Genomic DNA, 14,488 nt, shown 5'->3' on the forward strand with positions numbered 1-14,488 from the left:
AAGGATCTATAGAAGATTCCATCGGTGAGAAATGATAAAATCTTTCCTTATGCCTTTAAGAAATACTCCTCTCCCCAAAATGTGAAGTAAATGAAAATCCATCTTTTAAAATTGCCTGTAAAGTTCATTTTCTTCATCTGAGAACTTCAGAGCTAGGCAGGCTCTTAGAAATACCCTAATCTACTGTTTTGCAAACTTTTTAAAACCACAACCTGTGGTAAGAAATCTACTAAAAAAAAAAAGAAACCATACCTGTTGCTGTTGAGTCGGTTTCAACTCATGGGGATCCCATGTGTTACAGAGCAGAAGTGTTCTATAAGGTTTTCTTGGCTGCAATCTTTACAGAAGCAGATCACCAGACCTTTCTTTCACAAGAAATTTACTAGAGATCCACTCATGGGTCACAACCCAGAATTTGAAAAAAATACTCTTTTAATCTGATCACTTCATTATGTAGATGAGGAAGTAACTTCAGAGAAGGACATGCCACACTCAGGATGACCCAGAGAACCCACGTAAGAAGGGGAACTGGAACTCTGACTTGAAGTTAGTACTAGGAGTCAGATCACCCACCCATGCATTGCCTTCAAGTCAATTCTGACCCATAGCAATCCTATAGGACAGAGTAGAAATACCCAGTAAGGTTTTCAAAGAACGGCTGGTGGATTCAAACTGCTGACCTTTTGGTTAGCAGCCTAGCTCTTTAACCACTGTGCCACCAGGTTAAAGTCCTGGTTCTGCACTTAGTGGCAGCATGACCTGAAACAAGTTGCTTACCTCCTTGTGTCTGTTTCTCAATCTACAAAATAAGGATAATAATATCACCTGCCTCAAAATGGTATGATAATTAAATGAAATATGTAAACTCCTGAGCATAGTGGCTGATGTGTTAACTTTTATTAATTATTATTATCCATTTCATTACAATGGAAGGGTAATTGTGTAATATTTGTAAAGTCCATTTTTTTTTCCCCCAAGGAAACTACAAAAGAAATGAATTCCAGCTATTTGGATTGCGGCATCTTACTTGATTTTGCAGTATCTGTTTTCTCCTGAAGCACCTTTTCTCTCCTCACCCTAAAAGATAGAATACTTATACTAGGTTTTCAGAAATTTGTTATATTGCTTGGGATAATGCTTGAGATTTAAGACCAAAGAAAAATCAGGGTTAAGAATAAGTGTTACTGCCCAGGTAGATTTTGAAAAGAAATTCCTTATATTTTTCTGATAAGAAAAATATTTTCTTTTTCGTTTTCTAACTGAGCATATCTGTGGACGATCTGCCCTAAATGAATGATAAAAATGAATACCCTGCAGTATAAGAAGTTAAATTATACAGTGAGATTATGAAAATAAATACACCTATAGGAAATAAGAAGCAGGCCACAGTAGGCAGAGGTATTACACATCTCCTGGTAGAACAGGCCACATTCTTGAAGTGAAATAAGGAGTGAGGGAAGGTGTTTGAAAGTAGCTTTAATGCAAGAGAAGAGGGAGATGAATGGGGCACAGTGAGGATGTTTAAGGGGAAAATTATTCCATAGACTTACAGATTCTATATTATGATTCTCTTGTTTCTTATGACATAGATGCCTTATTAGAGGAACTTGAAAATTCCACCCTCCAGGACAGTGATGAATATTCCAACCCAGCCTCTCTTCCCCTGGATCAGCATTCCAGAAAGGAGACTAACCTTACTGAGACTTCAAAGGTTCTTTCCGTTCAGGATGACACAACCCCCTTGCAGGTAACTTTTCAATTATTGTAGTGCCTTGAATATAGATGTTTGAGTGCACTTTTGAAAATTAATTGTATCCCATATACAATGAGATGAAAGCAGAATTATATATCCAAGGAAGAGAAAAAAAATCTCTTAATGGTAGTTTAAAGATGGTTGTTTTTGGAAAGAGGAGGAGAATTGAGAAAATCATCACAGGAGAGTAGACCTTTGAGAATTACATTTTTCCAGTGAGGGGATGGGGTGTCACAATGGCACATTGGTTAAGAGCTATGTCTGCTAACCAAAAGGTCGGCAGTTCAAATCCACAGCCCCTCCTTGGAAACCCTATGGGGCAGTCCTACTCTGTCCTATATGGTCACTATGAGTTGGAATTGACTCAACAGCGAAGGGTTATGGGTTTAATGAAGGAATGGTAATAGGTATAAGATTCCCTCATTCACTTGAAATATTCTGATATTACTGTCTGTGCATCAGAGATGCTGTTGCAGCTTGATTGGAATTGCACTCAGTAAGGTCAGAGATCATCTAGGGGAGATGTCTTAGGATGACTTTCCAGGGTCATCACCTTCCAGGTCATATTTTCTGCTGAATAGATTAAGAAATTAAATTATTAGTATACCCAGAGATGATGAAGCTCTAGGGAACCAACTCACACTAACTAAACTCACAAGAGATGATGTATATATGTGTGTGTGTATATATATGTTTATGTATATATATGTATATGGATATATATGGATATATACAAATATATATTGTATATACTATATATGTATGTGTGTGTATACATATATATATATATAAAAGAACAAAAAACCAGGAATGGTTAAAGTTATTAAGTAGAACAGATACTAATATTTGCTGATGTATTCTCTTCCTGTCTACCTGAACCTACGTTATAATTAAAATGTTGCTTGATGAGAAGTGAATTAGCATAAGAGGGATTAAGTAGTTAGTCTTCATTTCTGGTGATTTTGAACGATGATATTCTGATGTATCCATGTATACTATGTAGAATAACCAGCAACACAGGCCTGAAATTTGAGCTCATGGGTAGATTACCTCTCTAACTGTTCTTCCCTCCAGCCAAATACACACAATTTTAAGGACACACATTTATCTCTCCTCTAGGGAGCTATTTTCTTTGTTGTCACTGCTGGAATATAGCAATAAGCTCCTAACTGGTCTCCGTGCCCTTGCCCCTTTCCAGTCTAACCTCAGCATAGCAGCCAGAGTGATCCCTTAAAACTTAAGTCCGATCATGTCATTCTTCGACTCAAAGCTCTGCAATAACTTCCCATTTCAGCAAAAGCCACAGTTCTGACACTGATCTCAGCGGGCTGACCGTATGTTCTGGTTCGCCTGGAACAGACAGGGATCATGCCTGTTTTCCTAACATCCTGTTGATTTAGCTTTTATCCCAGAAACAAGCAAACAAACAAACCCATTGCTATCAAATTGATATCCAACTCACAGCAACCGTATAGGACAGAGTAGAACTGCCCCATAGGGTTTCCAAGCAGCAGCTGGTAGATTCGAACTGCTGACCTTTTTGTTAGCAGCTGAACGCTTAACCACTGCACCACCAGAGCTCCTTTTACCCCAGATTTTTAAAAATTTTTTAATAAGCTTTCATTATTTGCATTTGCATTACAGTGAGCCACCATGGGTTAATAGACCTCCATTTGGTTCTTCTGGCTTCTTCCATGGGCTCATCTAGTGATGTGTAAAACACATGTGTAGTGAACAGAGTTCCCACTTTATTATGACCTAAATCCAAAAGATGGCTAACGACAAATTGTCTCTCTTTTCCACACCCTGGTGAGACAAAACCTAACTAGTAGCATCCTTTTAAGCATAATATTCAGGGTGCTATCTGTTAAAGAAGGAGCCTTGGTGACTGTCTCAGTCATCTAGTGCTGCTATAACAGAAACACCACAAGTGGATGGTTTTCATGAAGAGAAGTTTATTTCCTCACAGTTAAAGTAGGCTAAAAGTCCAAATTCAGGGCATCAGCTCCAGGGGAAGCCTTTTCCTCTCTGTCGGCCTTCTTTTCTTCAGTGTTCCCTCGGATTAGGAGCTTCTCTGCGCAGGGACCCCAGTCCAAAGGATGCCCTCTGCCCCTGCCACTGCTTTCTTGATGATATGAGGTCCCCAACTCTCTGCTTACTTCCCTTTCCTTTTGTCTCTTGAGAGATAAAAGGTGCTGCAGGCCACACCCCAGGGAAACTCCCTTTACATTGGATCAGGGATGTGACCTGGGTAAATATGGTGTTACAATCCCACCCTAATCCTCTTTTACATAAAATTACAATCACAGAATGGAGGCCAACCACACAATTCCGGGAATCATGGCCCAGCCAAATTGATACACACATTTTTGGGGGGACATAATTCAAACCATGACAGTGACGTAGTGGTTAAGTGCTCGGTTACTAACCGGAAGGTCGGTGGTTCAAACCCACCATCTGCTCCACTGGAGAAAAGACCTGGTGAGCTGCTTCCCTAAAGATGACAGCCTTTGAAACTCTGTGGGGCAGTTCTACTCTGTCCTGTAGTGTTGCTATGAGTTGGAATTGACTCGACGGCAACAGGTTATTTGCTAAAGCTAACTCAAGCACAAGTAGCTAGGAACAGCTAACTCCTGCTGTTAGGCTGTGGCAGGAAAATTTTAATGCTGCTTCCCCTGCTGGTTACTTGGTACAGCACCACTTTTGCCATGGCCCAGGTGGTGGCCTGTGAGACCCGTGGAGCTTCCTCAGGGTCAGGGTAGCTTATACCCACTGCCGTCGAATCGATTCCGACTCATAGCAACCCTGTAGGGTTTCCAAGACTTTAAATGTCTGCGGAAGCAGACTGCCACATCTTTCTCCCATGGAGCTGCTGGTAGTTTCAAACTGCCGACCTTTCAGTAACAGTTGAGCGGTTTAACCACTGAAGCCACCAGGACAGGGTAGCTTAGCATCATACAAATTATGTTTAAGAAATGAAGCTGAGCATTCTTGCCATTTAGAGCATAGCGTAGTAAAAGTTCTTGTTACAGTAGTTTTGTCATTAATTATATATGTAAGGCTATGTCGTTTTTGTATATAGTTACAGGGTTGCTACCAGTAGGAATTGACTCAACGGCAGTGGGTAGTGGGCAAGACAATCCCAACTGTAACTATTTTATTATTACTTGCTAATACTTTTTAATTTTGCAGTAAACCCTTTATTGCTTTTCAGCAGCAATTGGCTCAAAAACCAAACCAAACCAAACCAAAAGTACATGTTTAATTTTCTCAAAAAAGTTAATGGTGAACTTAATCCAGGTTTAAACCAGATTTAATTTAATTCCTGTAACTTGCACAAATGTTTGTCAACATTTACCATCCACCCTGGGAGCCATATCACTGTCCCTCTGAAAGCCAGAAGACACAAATATGCTGAAGAAGCATCATCATCTACTTCAAAAGTTAATACGTACTTTCAGAAGAATGTGCCTGAAGATGACAATTCAACACGTGCAGCTGCAGGAGGTGTGTTTACATGTTGTTGTGAAGCACACCTTTTCATTTGGATTGAACGACTCTTCTAAATTAATTTTGCTCATTTTCAATTATAAGTTTTCTTGCACTTGTTAAGTAAAGTGAACTGGTGATGATTAATGAGTTGGTTCCTGTCTTAGTCATCTAGTGCTGCCATAACAGAAATACCACAAGTGGATAGCTTCAACAAGAGAAATTTATTCTCTCACAGTCAAGTAGCTACAAGTCCAAATTCAGGGCGTCAGCTCCAGGGGACCACTTTCTCTGTTGGCTCTAGAGGAAGGTCCGTGTCATCAATCTTCCTTTGGTCTGGGAGCTTCTGTGCGCAGGAACCTCAGGTCAAAAGGACACACTCTGCTCCCAGCACTGCTTTCTTGGTGGTTTGAGGTTCCCATGTGTCTCTGCTGGCTTCACTCTTTTATATATCAAAAGAGATTGGTTTAAGACACTATCTAATCTTGTAGACCTCATCAGTGTAACTGCCGCTAATCCATCTTATTACATCATAGTGTTAGAGTTTACAACACGTAAAGAAATCACATCAGATTACAAAATGGTACACAATCATACAATACTGGGAATCATGACCCAGCCAAGTTGACAGATGTTTTTGGGGGACACAATTCAATCCATGACAGTTCCCTTTGCAAAGAGTTAAATGTTGTCAGTTTTATATCAGTGCCATCAGAGGCATCAGTTAGAAAATCTGTCAGTTCCAAAATGGTTGAATTTTTTTTTTCATCCAATTCAAAAGATCAAAATAAAGCATTTGGAAGTTCATTCTTCTGTCAAAAATGAAACACCTGACATTGTCAATGTAGATTTAATTGAACACAGCATTGTGGTAAAAACTATGTTCTTACTGACTTAAAAGAAACTATGGAAAATGGTACAGCCACTGTGGAAAACAGTTTAGAGTTTCCTCAGAAGTAGAATATAGAAGTAATATGACCCAGCAATCCCAATGCTAGGTATATACCCAGAAGAAGTGAAAGTAGGAGCACACACAGAAACTTGCACACCAATGTTCATTGCATCATTTTTCACAATAGGCTAAATGTGGAAATAACCAAAATGTCCATCAACAGATTAATGGATAAACAAAATGTGGTATATACACACAACAGAATACTACCCATTGCCGTCGAGTCGATTCCAACTCTTAGCAATCCTACAGGACAGAGCAGAACTGCCCCATAGGGTTTCCAAGGCTGTAGTCATTATGGAAGCAAACTGCCACATCTCTCTTCTGTGGAGTGGCTGGTGGGTTCGAACTGCTGACCTTTCAGTTAGCAGCCGAGCACTTAACCACTGCATCATGAGGGCTCTCATCTATAGAGAGAACTGGAATCCTAATGCATGCCACAACATGGATGAACCTCAAAAACTTTACGCGGAAAAAATAAGTCAGTTTGCAAAAGGATCTCATTTACGTGAAATAAGCAAATATGGAGAAACCAAAGATTGAAAGTGCTTACCAGGGGTGAGAAGAAGGAAGAAAGGAGGAGTTTATGCTCATGGGGCATTAAAGTTTATGAATATGGACTGCCGGAAGAACAAACATATCTGTCTTAGAAGATGTACAGCCAGAACGCCTCTTAGAAGTGAGGATGGCAAGACTTCATCTCATATACTTTGAACATGTTATCAGCAGGGATCAGTTCCTGGAGAAGGACATCATGCTTGGTAAAGTAGAGGGTCAGCAAAAAAGAGGATGTCGAAGGACTGGGCAGTGTTTCTGTTGTACGTAGGGTGGCTATGAGTTGGAACTGACTCCGCAGCAACTAACAACAACAGCTACAAGAAGTTTATGTTAATGGTGGTCAAGTGATTTGGAAAAGGATAATGAGAATGGGGGCAGAACTTGAAGAATGCAATCAATGTCACTGAATTGTACATGTAGAAATTATTGAGCTGGCGTATTTTTGTTACATAAATTTTCACCACAATTTAAAAACAAACAAACCCATGGAGCAGAAATGTACTTGGAATTGGTTGTGGTATGCACAAAATTCAATATTGTATCCAAATAAGCTGCAATCAAAATGGAAACTAATGGTCAAAATTTACAAGCATTTTATGTATACACAGAGTATACATAAGTGATCTACAAAACTTTTGTGATAGAAGCTGATGTTGAATACGAGAAAAAAATTTCAGCATGACTGCATGTATTTCTCTATATTGCTTATCAGCAATCAGATTTTAGAAATGCCTGAATTTTTGACAAACCACTTTGTAAATAAACTTCAGTTTAAGTTGCATTATGTTCAAAATCAGTTGGAAATCTTTAATCAAGTTATTCAATGACTATAGCGTGAAAATTCAGCTTTTGAAGCTTTTAGCAAATTACAACTATGTAAAATAAAGCTTGCAGAATGGAAGAAGCTTATCTTTCTCCCTACGGAAGTCAGGGAGGAATTGAACAAATTGAAAGATGAGATCTTGAATAGTTTAATTACCTAATTTGAAAATTGTACTTTGGAAAAATCTTGACTTTGACTGAGCTCCTAATTTTTATTGGATAAATTTATATTTTCCACCACAATGGAAAGAAATTGTGAAGGCCTATGAGTTTGCAGCATCTACATTTTGCAAAATATTAAAAAGAATCACAAATAGAAGCAACTTACAACTTTTGTCTTGTAAAAATATTTATTGAAGAAAGGTGCTGTAAATGGAGGCAGAAAGACAGCACCTGTGAAAATATTGGGGCTGAAATATTTACACATTTTGAAATAAAAAAATAGAATTGTGAATTTCCTCCAGTTATCAGAATTTGCCCTGATCTTATAGGTTCATCAGCATCTAGAGAAGGAGTATTTTCTTAAATAAAAATATTACGGTCTACAATTGTCAATAATTCCAAATATATTAACCGTAAGGTGCAACTTTGAAGATTGAAATTTTATGAAAATATGAAAATAATAAGACTATATGGGACAAAGAAAAAAACATTTTTTAGAAAAAGTTCCCCAACACGGTGTTAGAGACAGCAAAGACTAAGTAGCCAAATAAGGTGTATGAATATATATCATGAGCAATTTTTGCTTATGCTATTTTTAAAGGTTCAGATAACCAATATAAAAGTTTTTAAAACAATTTTTGCTTTAATTTTCATTGCTGTGGAAACCCTGGTGGTGTAGTGGTTAAGAGCTATAGCTGCTAACCAAAAGTCAGCAGTTCGAATCCACCAGGTGCTCGTGGAAACCCTATAGGGCAGTTCTACTCTGTCCTTTAGGGTCACTATGAGTCGGAATCGGTGTTTTCAATCTCCTCATATGCATGCGAGGGCTGGATAATGAATAAAGAAGACTGAAGAAGAATTGATGCCTTTGAATTATGGTGTTGGCGAAGAATATTGAATATACCACGGACTGCCAAAACAATGAACAAATCTGTCTTGGAAGAAGTACAGGCAGAATGCTCCTTAGAAGCCACGATGGTGAGACTTTGTCTCACGTACTTTGGACATATTATCAGGAGGGACCCGTTGCTGGAGAACGACATCATGCTTGATAAAGTAGAGCGTCAGAGAAAAAGAGGAAAACTGTTGACAAGATGGATTGACACAGTGGCTACAACAGTGGGCTCAAGCGTAACAGCGATTGTGAGGATGGCGCAGGACTGGGCATTGTTTCCTTCTGTTGTACATAGGGTCGCTATGAGTCAGAACTGACTTAGTGGCACCTAGCAACAACAACTTTATCTGTCTCTCATCCCCAGAATGTAAGCATCTGTGTAGACAGTTTTTGTTTCTTTGTTTTGGTTTTTGACTGCTGCATTCACAGGCCTCACATAAGACAGGCAGTCAGTCGATATTTGTGCAATGAGTGAATGAATTGCTGACCAATTGCCATTTAGATTCATACATTATTTCTGTTGGTATGCTAAATTTAACCATGTTATAGTCTTAGCCTGGGTACCAGTCTGCCTAGTTTCAGGGACTAAGGGACTTTCCTCTAACCCATTTTGTTTGTTTGACGGTTCCTGTCTGAGGCTGGTCTACTTCTCTATTTCAGTGCTTTTAGGGTCGGGGAGGTAGGCACGCTATTATTTGTTCACTTGTCAACTACTCTATTTAGAATTTGGCCTTTCTCTACAGGATGACTGGTATTCCTCTGCTTCATGAAAGGAGACCTCAAGAACATGCTAACTAACAGTTCCCTTTAGAACTTGAAAGCATCCTCTAACTCTAAATAAGCACCAACATTCCTGTAACAGAAATTCATTCTTTGTTCTTCCTTGTTATTTATATGTCTTAGGCGCAGCTCGTGTATACCACCAATATCCAGGAGCCCAATACGTGCAGGTACTTTTTTTTTTTTTAATTAAATCCTTAAAAAAATTAAGTTATTAGATAATTGTTATCAATCCATGCTTGGACAATATTTTGCTTTGCAATTGTTTATTATTAGAACTTCCGCTACCCTCCTCCTCTTTCCGTAATCCTTGAGCAGAGCTGACCTCTGCTAAGTCGACTTGGGAATTTCTCAAGATGCCTGGCTTCCAGATGAGTTATTAAGGCTGGTGGGTCCTCCTATTTCCTTTACCACCTGAAAAATGTAAATAGTCCCAGAATCACCACAGATGGTTTGGCCCTGCTATTCCAGATACCATGCTCCATCTCACAAAAGAGAAAACACACCTGAAGAAACTTAGGTTTCCAGCAATCTCAGAGCTAAACTGAGACAGTGCATCGCCATGGCAGACTAACGAATACGTATTCCTTCAAATGTATAATCTTCCTATATTTGCTCAAAATTTATTCAGTGGGTTGAGCGATTTCCTATTAATAAAATTATACATTGAAACCGGTTCACTTATTAAATTATTTCTACTGGCCAAAGCAGTAGTCTGAAGAATTAAAAGAGCACTTTTCTTGTTCTCTCTTCAATTATAGCTTGCAATTTTTTAAATCAGAAAACTTTCTGGGAAACAAAGGGCTTAAAATTTAGATAATAAAAACCGGTGCTTGGTAAAGAGTGCTACACTACATCTTATTTGGTGTCCAGATTGCAGCCAAGAGCATCCGTGCTCAATGTGAAAGTACTTAAAAGGGAAGGACCTGTGCTATCAAAACTTTTAAAACTTTCCACTTGAGGGCGCTCTCTACCTTGGTGGGAGTGAGGCCAATTTATTCATACGTATTAATAAATTATTTATTCCTGCTTTATCCAGTTCCAGGAAGCTACTGGATGGGCATGCTTCTACTTCCTCTAACACCCCACCCCCCGCAAAAATCAAAACAAAGCAAAGCAACAGCAAACGAGCCTGACACACAATATGTACTCGATAAATTTGATTTCTTAAAATCTAGGAAACTAAGACTTTAATAGAAATACAAATGAACACACGAAAATAAAACATGCAAACCAGCCCAACCAACAGCCATTTTCCTGCATATCTGGCACTGTGATCAGTTGATGGCCCGCCAGTACTAATTTGTTGATCTGCCTTCTCTTTACCCCCTCAGTATGGATCTTTGGCTATTTCCCATCAGACCCATTCCTCCCTCATCTCTGGTTCAACATTCTGGGGGAGCTGACCCCTGGAGGTTGGGTTTTCCAGAGACTGGAAGATGAGAGTCAGGGAACTTGAGGTATATTTCTTCCCCAATCTCTCTGTCCCTCCAGCACTATATCTGGCAATAGCTCTATCTCCTTTATGGCTTCAGCTAGAGCAAGACAGACCTGCTGTGGTTCCATTGTTGGCCTGGTGACCTGGGCCCCAACTCCTCCCCCCCCCCAAAAAAAAAAAAAAAAACCTCTGACTTCAAGCTGATTCCAACTCATAGACCCTATAGGACAGAACTGGGGAAGCGGACTGCCACATCTTTCTCCTGCAGAGCAGCTGGTGTATTCAAACCACCAATGTTTTGATTAGTAGCTGAGCTCTTAACCACTGCACCACCAGAGTTCCTTCGTGGGCCCCCAGGCTCTGATACCTCTGACTCTTTTCTTTGTCCTTTTGGCCTAGAGGTAGTAATGGCTTCCTGCTGTGGCTAATCTTTGGGTTGTCTCCTTGTCTTATCTTCTTGTCTTTTGTTTTGCTTTTTAGCAATCCCATCACTTGTGTAATCAAATTTCTGGATTAAATTCTGTTTACTCACATCACTTATGTTTGCCTAGTTGGACCTCTACTGATACACTTCCCGTTGCTGAAATCATTGCCGTGTAGGCCTGTGTGGGAAAGAGATATGAAATCCAGGTGACCTAGTAAATATGTAATAAAACCAAAACCAAACCCATTGCCATCAAGTCGATTCCAACCGTATAGGACAGAGTAGAACTGCCCCATAGGGTTTTCAAGGAGCAGCTGGGGGATTAGAACTGCTGATCTTTTGGTTAGCAGCCGAGCTGTTAACCACTGAGCCACCAGAGTTCCAAATATGTACTAGACTGATATAAATCCTTAAGGCTGGTATAATTCAGAACCAGCAAGGCTAGCATGTACAGATAGAATATTAGACCAAGAAATTAGATTACTACATTCTGTTTCCACCGTTTACTCCAGCTTGCTTAAATGAACCAAACATTGCTTTCAACCTAGAAAATATATCCAGTGCTGTTTGTGAATATAGCAAGGTAATAATATTTTGAATATAGCTATATAGCAATATCAGTTTGAATAATAATTTAGAAATGTACACTTTACATGAACAAAAATAATAATTTTGGTGAGAACAGGGATGAATAAGTTATAAAAAATATTACAGAGGAATGAATGGGGGAAAAATCCAACAGTTATGCAATGAAGCCCCTTACTTGAGAAGTCTCGGTTCTTTTAAATGCATCTCTTGTGATTCATATTATTGAAATCTCTGAGTGATAGACTCAGTTTTTGCTGATGACATAGCAAAGCACTTTCACCATCTTCAAAAAGGTCAAAGGACCTCTGATTTGAGGTTCCTCTCTTTTCAGAAACATTTCCTGCAGTGGGTACTTTAATATATAATCATCAACTCTCAAGGTCTCTCAATTCTTATTTAGAATATTATATTTTTGACTGAATTACTACTAGGGTCTCATGGCAATGATCTATTTCTCTTTATACACTGTGAGATGGACAGGATTTTAGGATTATAGCAAACTACATTTATTCTTCCCTGGGGCACAGGACAGCAGAATGTGCTCAGTCCTGTTGCCTGAGGCAGGAATTACTAATGGATTATAACTGCAAAGAGTTAAGAGAGAGAGCTCCTCTGTACTTTCTTGGAAACTTCTAGACCTGTTGCTGTGGAGTCCAACTCGTAGGGACCCTAGAGGACAGTTTCCAAGGCTATAAATCTTTACAGAAGTAGACTGTCACATCTTTCTCACACAGAGAGTCCGGTGGGTTTGAACCGCCAACCTTTCGGTTAGCAGCTGAGCGCTTAACCACTGTGCCACGAGGGCTCCTTGGAAACTTCCAAAAGGAACTAAATCAGTCACTTGTATGCCTGACCATTTTTCTTCCCAGATTTAAAAAAGTAATAACAAAATCTTGGCTCGGCAGAGGACCGTGTTGCACCTAAAAGACTAAGTCTTACATTTTAAAAGGAGAAAATATCAATTGTTCTCCTATGTTTTTCCTGGAGGTTCGATACTCACAAATCTGTATGTCAGCACTGGGAAATGTACCCAAAAGATAGTCTTTTTTTTTTTCCTTAAGAGAGAAATATATCCATTTTACTTTTACTTTTTTCCTGGTTGGTAAACACATAAAAATAAGTAAAGCGTGTTTTCATTTTAAAAATATTTCTACCAAAAACCAAACCAAACCAAACCTGTTGCCAATGAGTCAATTTTGACTCATAGCGACCCTATCTACTAAAAGATATAGAATATTTGGTTTCATTTATGGCTTTGTATGTGTGTGTGTGTGTGTGAGACAGAGAGAAAATGCATTTGATATGTCTTCTGGAATAGTGTTGAAGACTAACTAGCAATGATAGTAGAATCCTTGTCCTGCTCATTTCCTGCTTAGAAATGTGCTTAATATTTGACTTTTAGATATGAGACTTGCTGTAGATTTCTTGTGGATACCTTTTATCAAGTTTGGCATTTTTCTTTTTTTCCTAAATCTTCAACAACAGTAATTGTGGTTGAATTGGAGTTTCAACTACTTTTTCAGCACCTATTATTATGTTTGGAGCCCTGGTGGCACAGTGGTTAAGAGTTTTGGCTGCTAACCAAAAGGTCAGGAGTTTGAATCCACCAGTCGCTCCTTGGAAACCCTTTGGGGCAGTTGTACTCTGTCCTATAGGGTCACTATGAGTCGGAATCCACTCTACAGCAATTAAATTTTTTTCTTTTTTATCACTGTGTTTAGAAAATTTTTCTCTTATTTGGTAGTGTAATGAATTACATCAATTCTTTCCTTAACATTGAACCACCCTTGGATGTCTGGGATAAAGATTATCTAGCTATGTTGTATACTTTTTAAAACACATTTCTGTTGTTTTTTTTTTTTTAAAGCTTTCCACACACATGCACACACACCTGTTGTTCTCTCTTTGTCCAGTTTTAATGTCAAATTTCTGCTACGTTCATTGAATGAATTGAGTAATTTTCCATATTTTTCTATATACTTGAAGAGTTTATAAAACAGTTTTTTGTTTCGTGTTTCATTAATTTATGCTTATATTTCTTCTGTTTAATTATATTAGTTGTTTTGGGGTTTTTTTTTTGAGATTCTTGAGTTGGACGCTTTGTTTTTGGTCTTTCTTATTTTTCAATAATTGCACTTAGGACTATTTATATATTTTACCTTCAGTGCCATTTTACCTTCAACTCAGAGGGGGGTGTATGTGTGTTCTCTTTGCTATTTCTAAATAGTCTGAAAATTTCATTTAATTTTTTTTTCGTCATGCCAAGAGTTACTTAGAAGGGCTTTTTTTTTTATTTTATTTTATTGTACTTCAGGTGAAGATTCACAGAACAAATAGTTTCTCATTAAACAGTCAGTACACATATTGCTGTATGACATTGGTTAACAACCCCATGACATGTAAACCCTCTCCCTTCTCGACCTTTTTTTTTTTTTTTGGTGAAATATACATAGCCAAAGATACGCCATTTCAAAAATTTCTACATGCACAGTTCAGTGACATCGACTACGCTCTTCCAGTTGTGCTGCTATTCTAACTTTAGATGAAGGTTTACAGAACAAAATAGTTTCTCATTAAAGAGTTAGTACACATGTTGCCCTATGACAATGGTTAACAACCCCACTACA

At 38.6% G+C, this 14,488-nt stretch overlaps 1 protein-coding gene across 2 annotated transcripts in view; it reads left to right on the top strand.

Annotated features, from left to right (window-relative positions):
* Window positions 1-14,488, top strand: part of LPXN (leupaxin) — a 41,895-nt gene that overhangs the window by 3,438 nt on the left and 23,969 nt on the right. For both annotated transcript variants that reach the window (XM_004389302.2, XM_023743170.1), the window contains exons 2-3: window positions 1,590-1,747; window positions 9,535-9,581. In XM_004389302.2, coding sequence (XP_004389359.1) covers window positions 1,590-1,747; window positions 9,535-9,581 — 205 coding nt within the window. The remainder of the gene's footprint in view (window positions 1-1,589; window positions 1,748-9,534; window positions 9,582-14,488) is intronic.

Source organism: Trichechus manatus, unplaced genomic scaffold, assembly GCF_000243295.1.
Source record: "Trichechus manatus latirostris isolate Lorelei unplaced genomic scaffold, TriManLat1.0 scaffold00240, whole genome shotgun sequence".
Classification (NCBI taxonomy): Eukaryota; Metazoa; Chordata; class Mammalia; order Sirenia; family Trichechidae; genus Trichechus; species Trichechus manatus.